This window comes from Chelonia mydas, chromosome 4 (genome assembly GCF_015237465.2).
Source record: "Chelonia mydas isolate rCheMyd1 chromosome 4, rCheMyd1.pri.v2, whole genome shotgun sequence".
Classification (NCBI taxonomy): domain Eukaryota; kingdom Metazoa; phylum Chordata; order Testudines; family Cheloniidae; genus Chelonia; species Chelonia mydas.
Window position 1 is genome coordinate 90,002,263 of NC_057852.1, and position 14,679 is coordinate 90,016,941.

Genomic DNA, 14,679 nt, shown 5'->3' on the forward strand with positions numbered 1-14,679 from the left:
AAGCAGTCTGCATTATCTCCTGCAAATTGTACCCAACCTTGTTTGTCTGAGTGATTGGCTGACCAAGAAGTAGGACTGTTTGGACTTGTAGGCTCTAAAGTTTTACATTGTTTTATTTTTGAATGCAGTTTTTTTTGTATATAATTCTACATTTGTAAGTTCAACTTTCATGATAAAGAGATTGCACTACAGTACTTGTATGAGGTGAATTGAAAAATAATTTTTTTTGTTTTTTACAGTGGAAGTATTTGTAATAAAAATATAAAGTGAGCACTGTACACTTTGTATTGTGTTATAATTGAAATTAATATATTTGAAAACGTAGTAAACATCAAAAAATATTTAAAAATAAATGGTATTCTGTTTAACAGCGTGATTAATTGCGATTAATTTTTTTAATCGCACGATTAATCGCGATTAATTTTTTAAATCTTTTGACAGCCCTAATTTTTATACATACAAGAATAATAATTTTACTTCAGAAAATAATTTCAACAATACAAATAAATACAAGAACTTCTGTTACTTCAGCTTTTCCATAATATCTTGTTTGTTCTTGTCAAAATATTAGACAGTTGTTATTTGGATATATTGGTTGAAATGAGTTTTAAGTTTTGAAGAGCTATTGATTATACTGACAAACTGATTACAGTCCTAATGATTACAGATGTTTTAGTGTCTCTCATTTCAAAAGGCCTTTTTTAAAGATATAAGTCATATGAAGTGATCTGTGATCAGAGTATTGGATCTTCTTTCCAGATTCTAAATGAGGAAAATACTTTAGTGTGTTAATATCTAGACCTTGTGCTGGGGTCCACATTTCATTGGTTCTGTAGGCTGAGTACATTGCATACACCAGGGGCTCCTTGTATTCCTTCCCATCTAGCTGTCTGTGTGCCACTCTCCCATTCCCTTCTATTTCAGGGACTCCATACAAACCCCCATTCCCATGCCAGGGACTCTGCATAGCCCCCATGTCCCTTTTCCGCCATTCTACTAACCCATACCAGTTGCTCTGTGTACCCTCTTATTTCCCCTCTCCTCCCCCAGGTCCTTTGGGTCTCCATACCCGGGTCCCCTATTACCCACCGCATGCAAAGATTTTAATATTACAGACAGACAAATGGAGAAATGCCTTCGAGCTGAGCGTAAGACCTCACTTCTCTCAGCTGGTAAATCAAGACTGAGCTCTTAAATTGCAGTAAGGCTGTTTTTTGTTTCTGATTTTAAGATTAAAACCAAAATAATTTGAAATGAGTTCTTCCACTTATCTTTTAAAATAGTTCAGGGTCCTGAGGTTCTGTTTTTTCTGTGCTATGGTTGATGACATCACTAAAACCTAAAATAGTTAAAGGAGCTTGCTTGGGATTAGATGTTAGTGATATCCTCAAATATTGCAGAAGCTATGCAGGCACTTGAGACCCACATGTATTGGTAGGTAAAAAGCATTTTTAAAACAGCTTCTCTTACCAGCATTTTTAGAATATATATTGGTGGACATAATGAAGACTGAAGAAGAGACTCTCTTTATTAGGCAACTTTCTGTCTTAAGAAGCCTCCCCAAAGTGTCTCCATTTCTGCTCTTTTATTAGTTAAGCAGTGACTTTTTGTCAGTCCCCTGAGTGATTGCATGAGACCAGTTTTACTATATGCGAAATAAAATTAAGGTACATTAAACCTTCATTAGAGCTGATCCTGCTTCTGTTGGAGTCAATTGAAAACTCCAGTTGACTTCAGTGGGAAAAGGGTCAAACCTTTGGCTTTTTTCTGGGCTTGAAACTGTCACCAGCTACCATGGTTCCTTTCCGTTAGACTAGTTCAAGATGGTCATATGTCCAAGCCCCCAAATCACTATTACAGTTGATAGTGATTAAACAAATCTTAAAGTGATTAACCACTTGGATGGCAGTCTCAGTAGAGATGCCATGGACTGAATGTGCTTGAACTATCTACTCAGCCCAAAATGTCCTTTTGCAGTTAGGCTTGTGGTGCAACGGAAGGGAAATTTGCACTGCTACTACTGAGGCTGAACTTGTTCTGTGGATAAACAGATGCATGGCATGCTGATCCTGCAGTCTTGATCTGACCCATTTCTTCTCTACATTGGATCAACTTCAGTGTGTTGTTGCAGCAGGAAGTCATTAACAACATGTAACAGGGTGGTAGGCTATAAAATTCTGAATAAGGATGCAGGTTTCCTTGTAATTATCCTAATGTGAAGTGCTTCCGCCCTGCATAAAGAGGCACAAAATTATAGCTCAGTTATTCTGACAGATGCATCTTATCTCCAGTCAGGATAGAAGAGGTTGGAGTTTAGGAGACTGAGGGAAGTAGGGTTTGGCAGGAAAAGGAGTCCTGCTGGGAAATCCTAAAAACTGACAAGTTTGTGGAAAGTTGCAGCTCTGGTTTGTTCTGTTTGTTGTTGTTTGAGTTACCAATAAAGGCAAGGTGTACCAAGGGGATAAGTTTGGGGGTGTGTGTGTGTGTGTGTATGTGTCTCTCTCTCTCTCGGAGGGAGGGGGCGGGAGAGAGAGAGACACACACACACACTGAATATATTCTCTCTCTCGGAGGGAGGGGGCGGGAGAGAGAGAGAGACACACACACACACACACACACTGAATATATTCTCTCTCTCGGAGGGGAGGGAGAGGGGGGAGAGAGAGAGAGACACACACACACTGAATATATTCTCTCTCTCTCTCTCAGGGCGGGGGGGGGGCGGAGAGTGAGGAGAGAGAGAATATATTCTGTTCGGAGCAGGATAGTTGGTGTCAATGGTAGGATAGACCACTTTGCACAAGGAGGGAAAATGAGCAGCTCTGTGAAATGGATACTTAACAGAAACAATGACAGCAAGCCTGGGTTGCAGCACCCACAGGCATGGCTGCCGCAGTTCCGGGGTTTGCCCACATGCACCACTCATGCTGCCAGTAAATCCAATCTCTTTCTTAGCAAAACTGGAACCAGAAGATAACCCAGAAACACATCTAGTTACATGAAGAGGGTTCAGCCAGGTATCTCTGTCTTATACCTGATAAGCAAAGTGACTCATTAGCTCAGGTTTGAGACCCAGAAAATAGTGACATAGATGGACCTAATAATGGATCTTTACTTACAAAGTCTGCCTGCAAGAGTGCAGATGTGGCAGAACAATGTGTTCACACTGGCTGCACAGTGCAGCAAACAGAGAGCATCTTGGAGGCTGATCCATCAGAGACACCACAGCCGCAATGTAGAACTGAGAGAGCTTGATTGTTTGTCCAAATGATTGTCATAGAGAAGAATAAAAAGACTTAGGGCCTCAGAGAGAAACTGGAAAGGACAAGGATGCTCCTCCAAACTGAGATCCTTAATCCCAGATCTGGCTGGGGGAGAATTCAGGAATTGAGGAAGAGAACCACAGGCTGTCTTCCAAGAACTGCCTTGCAAACCCTGGTGTAAGTTGCGTGAAAGAAAGGTGATGGGTGGGGCATGCGGGGGGGTGAGGGGCTGGAGCCACAGGGTGTAGAGATTCTGGGCAGTGCTGCTTCCCATAGACGTTTGGTAACAGACTGTGATAGCTTAGGCAGGCCTCCAAGATGAAGATGTGCTGGGGTCCACACTGACCCCCTGAGCAGCCCTGAATCTGGAAGGTACACTTTAGGTTCCCCCTTTTCCCCTAGGTTGTGAGTGTTGCACCTTTTAGAGGTTCAACACAGTATCTTGACCCCAGACTCTAGAAGAAAACCACCAAGTTCCTCCTTTTCTGTTTCACTTGTGATCAACAGAGACAGGTACAAATATATATTCTGACCACTGATGGAGCATGAGCACGAGGAAATGTAATCTTGCTGTAGTAATAGGGTCTGAAAGCTTTTAGCTTGTGTGTAATGTACCTATGCAACTAGGGGTGAGGGATGTTATCGTTATAGATGTGGACTGTGTCCAAACATTAGTGAGGGAGGGTTTGGTCAGAACTGAGCTCCTGCAGGCAGATCCTCTTTGTCCATCGGAACTTGTATACCCATTTCTCATTGTGTAATCCCCCTACAAGGAGTAAAATAAATGGGCTTCAGAGTGAGGTATCCTGCTCATTACCCTAACTGGTTGTTTTGGGTGATCCCACTGGTCCATTAGATGCTAAAATAGTTACCAATTAATGCTATTCAAATCTGGAGGAAGCTTGGCAGGGGAATTTTGAGGAAAAGGGATAGAAGACAGGAGCATTGCAAGAAGGAGGTGGTCGTAAGAAGGAAGGCACTAAGATGCACAGTAAAAGATAGCAGAGGAAAAACAGAAGACAAATGTATCCTTTGCCAGAGATAGCACCTCTCTTGTCCGTCGACAAAAAAATCTAGCTTCAAGAAAAGCTGGTTCAACCACCAAGAAATAGCAGGAACAATAGGGGTTTGCTAATTCACCTGTTGGAAGGCAAGCTTGTTAGCTTTTTTTTTTTATGACCCTTCTTTCTAAAATGTGTTCACTACTTTTCACATTTTGTTTTTGGTGGGATATGTTCCCACTTACACAAACTTAGGAATTAAACCCTGCAGAAGACTTCAATCTTCAGGGCTCTCAATCCCTCAGAATTCTGGAGTACTAAATTTACCTTAAAACATGTTAAAAATGGGAGTGTGGACTAGCCCTTCTGTGCTGGGGACTGGTTGTAGACTAGCCTTGCTGGTTCAACTGCTCATCATAGTAGTAATAATCAAGATGTGTTAGATTGTAAATTCTTTGGAGCACAGACTTTCTTTTTATGTATTTGTATAGCACCTAGCACAAAGGGATCTCACAAAACTGACTGGGCAACAAAATAGTGATGAAATTCAATGTTGTTAAATGCAAAGTAGTGCACATTGAACATAATCTCAACTATGCATGCAAAATGATGGAGTCCAAGTGCCTGCACATGTCCATTCCTCTGTAGGGGTGTGTGTGTAGTGGCGTGAGGCACCAGAGGGTGCTTGCACTGCCCTGACTGGTACTGCTGAGGGAAAAATCTCCAACCACTGTGCATAAGGGGCGCACACACATCTACAGTGGAATGGTATGTGCTACATATCTTGAAGAAAAACAGTTATGGAAAAGTAAGTAACCATTTTTTACCACTCAAGAAAGAGATCATGGAGTCCTCATGGATAGTTCTCTGAAAATATCTATTCACTGGGCAGTGGCAGTCAAAAAAGCTAACAGAATGTTAGGAACCATTACAAAAAGGATAGATAAGAAAATATCATAATGCCACTATATAAATACATGGTACATCCTACCTTGTATACTGTATGCAGTTCTGGTCACCCCATCTCAAAAAAGATATGAGAGTTGGAAAAAGTACAGAGGAGGGCAACAAAAATAATTAGGGGTATGGAACAGCTTCCATATGAGGAGAAATTAAAAAGAATAGGCGTGTTCAGCTTAGAAAAGAGATGACTAAAGGGGGGATATGATAGAGGTCTGTAAAGTCAGGAATGGTGTGGAGAAGTGACTAAGGAAGTATTATTTATCCCTTCGCATAACTAGGGCCCTATCAAATTCATGGCAGTGAAAAATGCATCACAGACCGTGAAATCTGGTCTTCTGTATACTTTTTCTTCTACTATACAGATTTAATGGGGAGACGAGCATTTCTCAAACTGGGAGTCTGGCCCCAAAAGGGGGCTGTGGGAGCTGGTGTTATTGTAGGGGGTCATGGTATTGCCACCCTTAGTTCTGCACTGCCTTCAGAGCTGGGCAGCCGGAGAGCAGTGGCTGCTGGCCAGGCACCCAGCTCTGAAGGCCATGCCCCACAAGCAGCAGCAAAGAAATAAGGGTGGCAGTACCATACTATGCCACCCTTACTTTTGCACTGCCTTCAGAGCTGGGCAGCCAGAGAATGGTGGCTGCTGGCCAACGGCCCAGCTCTGAAGGCAGCACAGAAGTAAGGGTGGCAATACTGCAACCCCCCCGACACACAAACACACACACTCACTCACTCTTTTGGGTTAGGACCCCTACAGTTACAACACCATGAAATTTCTGATTTTTAAAAGTCCTATGACTGTGAAATTGACCAAAATGGACCATGAATTTGCATGACATAAGAACCAGGGGTTGCCAAATGCAATTAATAGGCAGCAGGCTTAAAACAAAAGGAAGTACTTCTTAACACAACACACAGTCAACCTGTGGAATTTATTGCCAGGAGATGTTGTGAGGCCAAAAGTATAACTAGGTTCAAAAAAGAATTAGATAGGTTCATGGAGAATAGGTCCATCAATGGCCATTAGCCAAGATGGTCAGGGACTCAAGCCCATGCTCTGGGTGTCCCTAAACCTCTGACTGCCAGAAGATGGGACTGGATGACAGGAGATGGATCACTCGATAATTGTTCTGTTTTGTTGATTCTCTCTGAAGCGTCTAGCACTGGCCACTGTTGGAAAGCAGGGTACTGGGCTAGATGGACAATTGGTCTGATCCAGTATGGCCGTTCTTATTGTGTGTCTCTCTCCATGAATGTTAAAATATTATTTTGGAACTTTCTGGAGATTACTGACACATTTCACTTGTCAAAAGTTAATGAGGAAGGTTTATTTTCAATTGTCCATATGTACCTAAAACTTACAATTGGAGATGCACTGATATTTGCATGAATCATTTGGAAAAATGACATAATATGCCAGTATGTATGATCTATAAACTAATGAGATTCGTGTCAACTTCTAGTGACTTGGTTTTGGTATTTTATCTTGATTAGTTTTTCATGATTCCCCAGAGGTAAACAGTAAGAGTAGTGGAAGAAGCTTGGAAAACATTGTTCTGGATTTCTCCGGCTTTATCTCAGCCAGATAAACACACTTGTGTGGTTTTACTGGTTTTCATTGTCTTACAATACAGCTGATATTTATCAGAATATAGATTCATCACTATCTGCTTGTTCTGTCTACAACTATCTTAAAGCATCTGTAGGTTTTTCAATATTCTCAGTTGTATATTGTATTTTTCTTTAATGTCCTATAAAGCCCTAAATGTTTTTGAGTCTTACTGAGTCTCTATTCTTTTGATTTCATGGTAGCTGCCATCAACAGTCACGTGAACTAACAGTCCTCTGACTTTTAAAAAGAATGTAAAGCTGGCAGGGCATTTTAGTAGCGGGTCCTTGGCTCAGGAAATCACTACTCCACCTTTGTAGTATCAAAGCCCAGTTTTAATAAACTGCAGGGCACTCTGCAAAGACCCTGTCTGTTTTTTCCAGGCTTTTTTGGGAAGTAGAAAAATGAGTGAGGTTTTGGAGTAAGTGGCTGAGTCAGTGTCTTTTTATTTTACAACCTTTTTTTGTTAAATATTATTTTTTGGCATGAAAGAGCATCTATAGGAATATGAAGTAAATTGCAAGATATTCAGTGATATATAAACTTTAATACACAAAAGTTCATTTTTCTCATATTTCAAAAATGTTTTAAAGTGGATTCAAAATTCAACGTACTAGAAAGTCTGTAAGGAATGCTACTTATGTGAACATTAGATCATAATTTTATGTATTCTGAATAAAGTTCTGTTTACATTTCAGTTTAGGTGTAGGATACGCCTTTTAAATATAAGTGCAGTCATTTTTTGAAAACGTTATAGTGCATACTTTGAATGCCGACTTACTGATCTTTCTGAAGTAATTGCATTTGTATGTTGGAATTATGCCTTTGAACACTTAACAGTAATCCATAAAGGATATACATGTCTACATATCATGGCAATATTTGAAATGTTTTAGATATAAACAAACTACAATATGTAATACATGGAAAAAATAAACCAAACAAGTTTTGTTGACCCTAACATTAGCTTAAAAAAATAAAATCAATAAACATTTAAATAGTGATGTGGACCTAGTAGCGTGTAGTCAAAATGTTCACTACTTATGGTGATGGCTATAATCCCAGCAAAGTGCAATTAACCAGTCTGAAACTGAAAGTACAGAAAAGGAGAGCAAATATACAGTAATACAGAGAAGCAGAGATTGTAAAAACATGAGACTAATAAATTACACTGGAATGATTTATGTTTGAATGAAATAAGTCTGGTATATTTCCCATTGGCATAAAAGGAAATGTCCTCTTTTGGCCCTAATGACAAGGAAGCAAAAAAGAATATATTGGTGAAAGCAGAAAAGAAACAAACTGGACCTGTCCTAGAGGCATTGTAGCTAGAGCTGTGAAAATAACCTGATTTGTTTTTTTGGTTCATTATCAGTTTTGAAAAATTGGCAGGAGGGGTAAAATTAGTTTGACCCAAACTGAAAATGACCGTTCTTAGCATTTCTGGCAAATTGAAAAAGTTGGGAACAATTTGTTTCTGGTTGAATTAAATGTTTTGTTTTGGGGGCACTTTTAACTTTATTTTTTTTCCTGTGTTTAAAAAAAAAAAAAGAAAAAGACTAGAGTGACAAAACCTGTGGTGCTGGTACAGCCCCTGTTCCCCTTCTTTATGATGGCACTCACCTGGTATGTGTGGCACCCTTCGGAGCAGAGACTTGAACCCAAATTTGCCCCCTCCCAGGTGAGTGCCTGACTACAGGGTATTCGTTGGTAGGTCTTGCTCAATCTCTGCTGTGGAAATTGTTCCACTTCGTATGAAATTGTTAAGTAGTCATTGGTGCAGGGACTGGAACCCTGCCAGCTCAGTGTCCTAGCCACCAGGCTATAGAGTCATTCAGTCTTACCCTGGCCCAGTGACTGTGGTTCACCAGAGGGGAGTTGTGGTCTAACGGGCCAGAGTTGCGGAGGATTAAAACCTTTCGTGTTGCTCAGGGAGAGGAAGATCATAAATGGCTTTTTTGTCCTCATCTTTGCATGTACATCCCAAATGCCTCTCCATGGGACAGCACAACCGCCTTGCCATGCCATGCCTTCCATGCCAGCCACCTCCCACGGTCCCATATGCATCCCTACTTCTTCTCCCTAACTCCACACAACCCATCTCACTTCTACCAGAGCACCAGGCTGTAGCCCCTGGGACATTTGGATTGGTGGAGCAGGGATGTGAAGTGGTAGGGAGAGCACAGTTTTGTAAGGAGTGCATGGAGAAGTGGTGCTCAGGCTGAACAGGGAACCTGTGGTGGAATAAACAGAGCAGAGGGGGCTGCACTCTGACGAATGGGGGAATCCTCTGTGTTCTACTTTTTTCATCCCAAGCAAACCCAATGTACCCTATGCCCTTACCAATCAAGCTTTTAGGTATTCACATATATTTTGAAGATAGATGAGGGTTGTGGTTGACGGTGACACTCATTGGCAGAAGTGTGTTAAGGAACAGGGCTGTGGGAGATGATGGGAGGAGTCAGCTGTTTGCAAGATCAGTAGGAGAAGTGGAACAGGAGGGTGGGGATGGGGGGTCCAGCATTGGAAAGATATTAGAAAATCTGTAAGATTTCCCCAGACACACACTTGCTTAGCTTACAGTTAAGGTTGCTCAAGTGCACAGCCTTTCAACACAAACAATAAAACCAAAGGAAATCACAAGTACATAATCCAACTGCATACTTCAGTTGCGCATTCAATTTACCTATCACGCCACCTGTATCAACCCACAAGTACACAGACCTCCTTAGATTCAAATGCACGACACCGTGTTGATATACAACAATGCTAAACACTAACAATTAACTCTCTACAATGACATTTTCACATGATTACAAAATCGAATCTCTTTTCATAACTCTTAACTGCATTACATTCTCACAAATTTCCTGCACAAATATAATCCCTCCGTTGTTTTACTTCTCTCACTGTATTACCACCATACCATAGTTCAGATATAAGAACTACGTGTTAACTGTTCCCACAATCTCAACGTAAACACATTTCTCTAACTAATTTGGTTAGAATTGAGGTAAGCATTTGGTTGTAAAAGGGAGAAGGTCTGTGTGGCTTTTTTTGTAATCTGGGATGGTGAGGTATGTTGAAAAGTGTGGGAGAAATTTATTTAACTTGTGACTTCCTTGGCTTTCATTGTGTTGGTAGGATGTGTACCTGAGCAACTTTAACTGGAAGCTAACACATATTTGTATGGAGATAAACAAGAAGTTATGTATGTAAAATTTCCTTTTTAGGATGAAAGAAGCCTAGGTCAGGGTACAGATAAGATAAGGAGCCTTTCTGTCTCGATATTTAGTACAACTCCTGTTCAGATGCATAACCACAAAGGCCCCAGTGTTGCAAAGTCCCAACTAAGTGGTCAAGCATACGCATAAGTCTTTGCAGGATCAGGGCAAAAATCATTATCATTTGATTGTGTAAAGGCTTATGTAAAATAAATGGTGATCTTGGTGCAATTCTTATTGGGCATGTTAGCATCCTTGTCTGCAATTTCAGGAAAGAAGCCAAAGATCGAATGGACATGAAAAATGAACCTCCCTATCAACCCCAGAGGAAAGTGAACAAAATTAATGGGTTGGGTGAGAAAGCCATATTACTACTGGCCTTGTCCCTGTTCTGTTTGTTGAATAGAGGGGCTTCATTCTCCAGGACTGTCACTGTTACCATTTATGAACAATACAGTCCTTTAAATATTTACAAAAATGTAGGATGACTAATCCTTAGGAATCCACACCTTAAAGTATAGGGAGGTACTCAAATAGCATTATGGTAGGTGCCAGGTTATTATAATTTAATATTTGTATTGCAGTAGCATCTAGAGGCTTCTATCAGGATTTCCCCATTCAGCTAGATGCTGTAAATTTGTACGTGGAGAAGGGAGTAGGTTAACTTGAAATTGAATGATACGAGATGTTATAGGATAAGTGTTAAGCAAAACTGTAGGATGGGGTATGTTGTGTTCTTTTTGGTCTTCGTCCCACAGAGACACAGAGGCTTGGACTCGTGGACGGAAGCTCCACCCAGACTGCTCATTTGGAACTTTGAGGGGGTTGAATTTGAAGGATCATTGTTTGGCTCCTGCGGAGAGGGGGGGTCTAGACTGTGATCAGCAAGGGAAGCACTGCTGAGGTTTTACAAGATTATGCTTTCCCTAGTGGAGTAAGAAGTAGAAGGGTTACTGAATGCAACTGTTATGTATGTTATGGTTTACTCTGGTTAAACAAGTTTAGTGGTTTTTCAAACCCAGTAGTTGGAGGCATAGTCAATTGGTGGGTTTTGAAGAGATCTTCAATAAAACAGAGTTACAAAAAGCAGCCAGAATCACCTGGTATTTACTGACAAGAGGAAGATAAGAGGGGTAAAAGGGCTATTCTAATGGTCCAGAGACACCAGTGTTGAATAAGGTACGTGCCCAGGAAGAAACAGGTTGTTGCCTCACATAACAGAAAGCTCTTACAGTCTAAGTAATTTTGATAGATAACACTTCATTGGTGGCTGATAATGACTTGTCACACTCATATTGCACCTGAAAAAACCACACAAATTAAATAACTAAAGAAACGCAATATAGCTTTTTAGCTAAAGGGCTCACCTTTGCTCCCTTTGCAGACAATGGCAAAACTCCCATTGACTTAAATGGGAGCAATATCAGGCTGAAAGTGTTTATTTTGGCTTTATATTTCCTGGTGGTTGGCAGAATAATTTTTCAAAGGAGGCCATCAAACATGCACATTTTAGAAGCTGAGTCAAATCTAACTGCATGTAGGAATTTAAGCTGCTATAGTTTCATTTTACTGAAATGTCTCATTAAATTCTACATCCAGCCAGTTAATTGAAGATGAATTTATGTTATGCCACTTTTTTTTAATGGAGAGTAAAGGTCATCTGATTTGTCACATCATCTGTCCTTCAACAATTTTTAAAAAAAAATCATAATCAATTTGAATTGGTAGTTTAGTTTTGTTACAATACTGATTTTAATTTTTTTTAAAAATGTGGACAGTATGAAATCTTCCTAATAACTAAAGCTTTCTTCCACTTAATTTGTGCTTTTGTTGCTACTAACAAATAATTTGCAGTATGGGTTTTTCTGTACACCATTGATAGACTCTATGTGCTTGTCATCCCAGTATACTGGAAATGTTACTCTCAAATCAAGGGTTCCTTTCTGGTTTTGTATGTCCTCACCTGCTCCTCACTGTAAATCATTGAGATGTCAAGTGTAGTGATTAATTAAGCTGCACGTGCAAGTACTTTTTTTCACCTGTCAAGTAGGAAAGAAGACTTGCTATAGAGAATTGTGTGATGCTGTTTAATTCACTTCTTTTCCCCCAAGCTGTGGAGTTTGCAGTAACGTTTTACATTTAAATTTTCATTCACATTTTTATAGCTGTAATTCAGTGTTGGTTTATGAATTTTAAATCTTACAAGGCATATTTATAGGGGGATATAAAGTTATAGTAGCAGTTTTACATAAGTGAGCAAGACCAACTGTATAATACAGTGTTATCAAATGTTATATAGTCAAAATCTTACTAGTTAGAGTAGTTCTAATTGGATACAATAGATTAGTTTTTAAACAAATTGATTAAACCTACATCACTAGCCTAACAGGTTTAATAGTTGTGGTGATATTTTTAGTGTAACGAAGGATCTTTTAATATTTTATGGAAAGTACGTTTGGTCCATTCTGTGTGCAAGATTTTAATATTGTATGTTCAGTTTCTTGTGTGTATGTATTATATGCCTTATATAGTACACTATCTATACATATGTGTGTGTATGCGTACACGTGTGTGTACACACACAATTTTATTGGAATTTGGAAAGCTTGAATGTTTGTTCCACTCTTTTTCAGGCAAGTAGTAAAATTAAATTGTATTGTGATCTTAATCTATTATTAAAAGGTCCAGGAAAGGAAGATTACAAGGTAGATTCAGGTTTTGAATCAGTTTTGCCATTGGTTTAGCAGCGGGTGGGCAGGCAGATGCCTGCTCAGAGTAGAACCTATTGCCATTTTTCACCATTGATAGAGTAGCCTTTCAGAGTCAATGAGCTCTGTCAATGTGAGCTTGTCAAGGCTACAACTTCATAGACCTGAGAGGCGGTTTGAGAGGTCAGCCCTTTTCAGGTTTGCTGTGATGCAAATGAACTTTAATGCTTAAACAACTATTGGAATTTTTATGTCTGCTCCTTGTTCTTTTTTCTTCACAAAGTCATTGACGAGACATTCAGTGCTTTTTAAATTGGAAGTTGCATTGTGCTAAAGACCTAGTACAGATTTACGGAGGGCTGAAAGCAGTTAGATCATGTTCTTTTCATGGTGCGATTAGAATCAAATCGATTTCCCTACAGCCTTCAGCATTCAGATGGCAATTTTAACAAAGCTTGGGGGCTAGACAAGGGACAAAACGACTGAACTGAATGTTAATTACACTCTGCAGCCTTATTTTCTTTTGATTTGGAGCTGACTGGCAACTAAATTAACAAAAGTGTGACCATAACTGCTGCCCTATTTTCATTTAAAAGGAGAGCAGACTCTAAAAGGCTATCTTTACAAAGAAACAAGTTAGGTCTGCTGATCATTGTTAAAGGACACTGTCTTAAAAAATAGTAGTAGTTATAATAATAATAATTAATAATAATAAACAAAAAGAAACCCTGAATTCCAAAAACTGATTAAATAAATTTAGTCACTGACAAAGCCACCTTTTAAAGTTCTTGTAATGTCTGCTTTTAAAATATAATGTAGTAGAAACACAACCCAATAATGATTATTCATAGATTATAATTAATTTATTTTTAATCATATGACCATAGCTCAGGCTTAAACATGTTTGGTGTTGAAAGGTTGTATGGTAACTAGAGAGCAAGTAGCTGATTTTAAATAAATATTAACATTTTGCATTTGAAATGCCAAGCCAATCATTTGAAAACAGTTGAATTTTTATTTTATTCAGCTCATACTTGCTTGACTCACAGATTTCTAGTTTGTGATTGTGAGTGTTTGTTTATACTACCTCTGTTATTTTACAATAATAACAGCAAGATGCTTCCCCCCTTCATCCCCATTGCTTTGTAAGGAAGCTGCAGCTGCACTAAGTTGCAGTTGATCCTTGTCAGAACTGCGTCCTTTTGCACCTGCAGCTCTGTTGGTCTCATCTTAACACCTGGCATCATGAATTATCCTCTTTTATTCGTACTTGCTAGCAAATCCCATTAAGGGCTGAGCAGTAGACATTGCGGCAGTCAAATGACCATAAATGTCAGAGTACATTTCTAAAATGTAAGTATAACTAAATTATTATACTTAGATACTCAAAATATCTCTAGGCATGAAGCTGTACTTCAGAAAGATTTCTGTTTTTCATTACATTTTGCATACATGAAGATTGATAAGTTATTAGGATTGCATACATGCAAAATTTTATTTGTAAAGATTTATCAATGTTTAGATTTCAGAATGTCAGAATTCTTTTCATGAAATGTCAAATGTAAAAGCACAAATGTCCAAATCTTGAGAATCTGAAATATTGGTATTGCACTACATTTTTGTGTAAATCCTAGATTTTTTTTAACCATTTAGCGTTTGTGCAAGTTACCATCCTAACTTTCCATATTTGGATTTTCCTGGCTAGTTTTCAGAGCTAAAGATATCAACGATTTTCTTTAAGGTATTGGTTAGACAGAATATTTATACTTGACCTCTTGCATTACAAAATAAAGTTTACAGCATCTTTCAGCTGTTCAAATAGTGATGTTTTGGAAGCAGTATATTCACATTAATATTTTTGTATAACATTCTTGCTGAGACTTAAAAATTGTCTGAAAATTGCTGTTGAGTACT

At 39.1% G+C, this 14,679-nt stretch overlaps 1 protein-coding gene across 4 annotated transcripts in view; it reads left to right on the forward strand.

Annotated features, from left to right (window-relative positions):
* CHIC2 (cysteine rich hydrophobic domain 2) overlaps window positions 1-14,679 on the forward strand; it is a 39,294-nt gene that overhangs the window by 13,794 nt on the left and 10,821 nt on the right. The window contains exons 4-5 of one of the 4 annotated variants that reach the window (XR_006290097.1): window positions 8,386-8,514; window positions 10,329-10,406. The exons of 1 other annotated variant lie outside the window; for it this stretch is intronic. Coding sequence is in view for 2 of the 3 variants with exons in the window: in XM_037897785.2 (XP_037753713.1) it covers window positions 8,386-8,514 (129 nt within the window). In the remaining variant the exon portion in view is untranslated. The remainder of the gene's footprint in view (window positions 1-8,385; window positions 8,515-10,328; window positions 10,407-14,679) is intronic. 2 more of the 4 variants (XM_037897785.2, XM_043544382.1) reach the window with 2 other exon arrangements.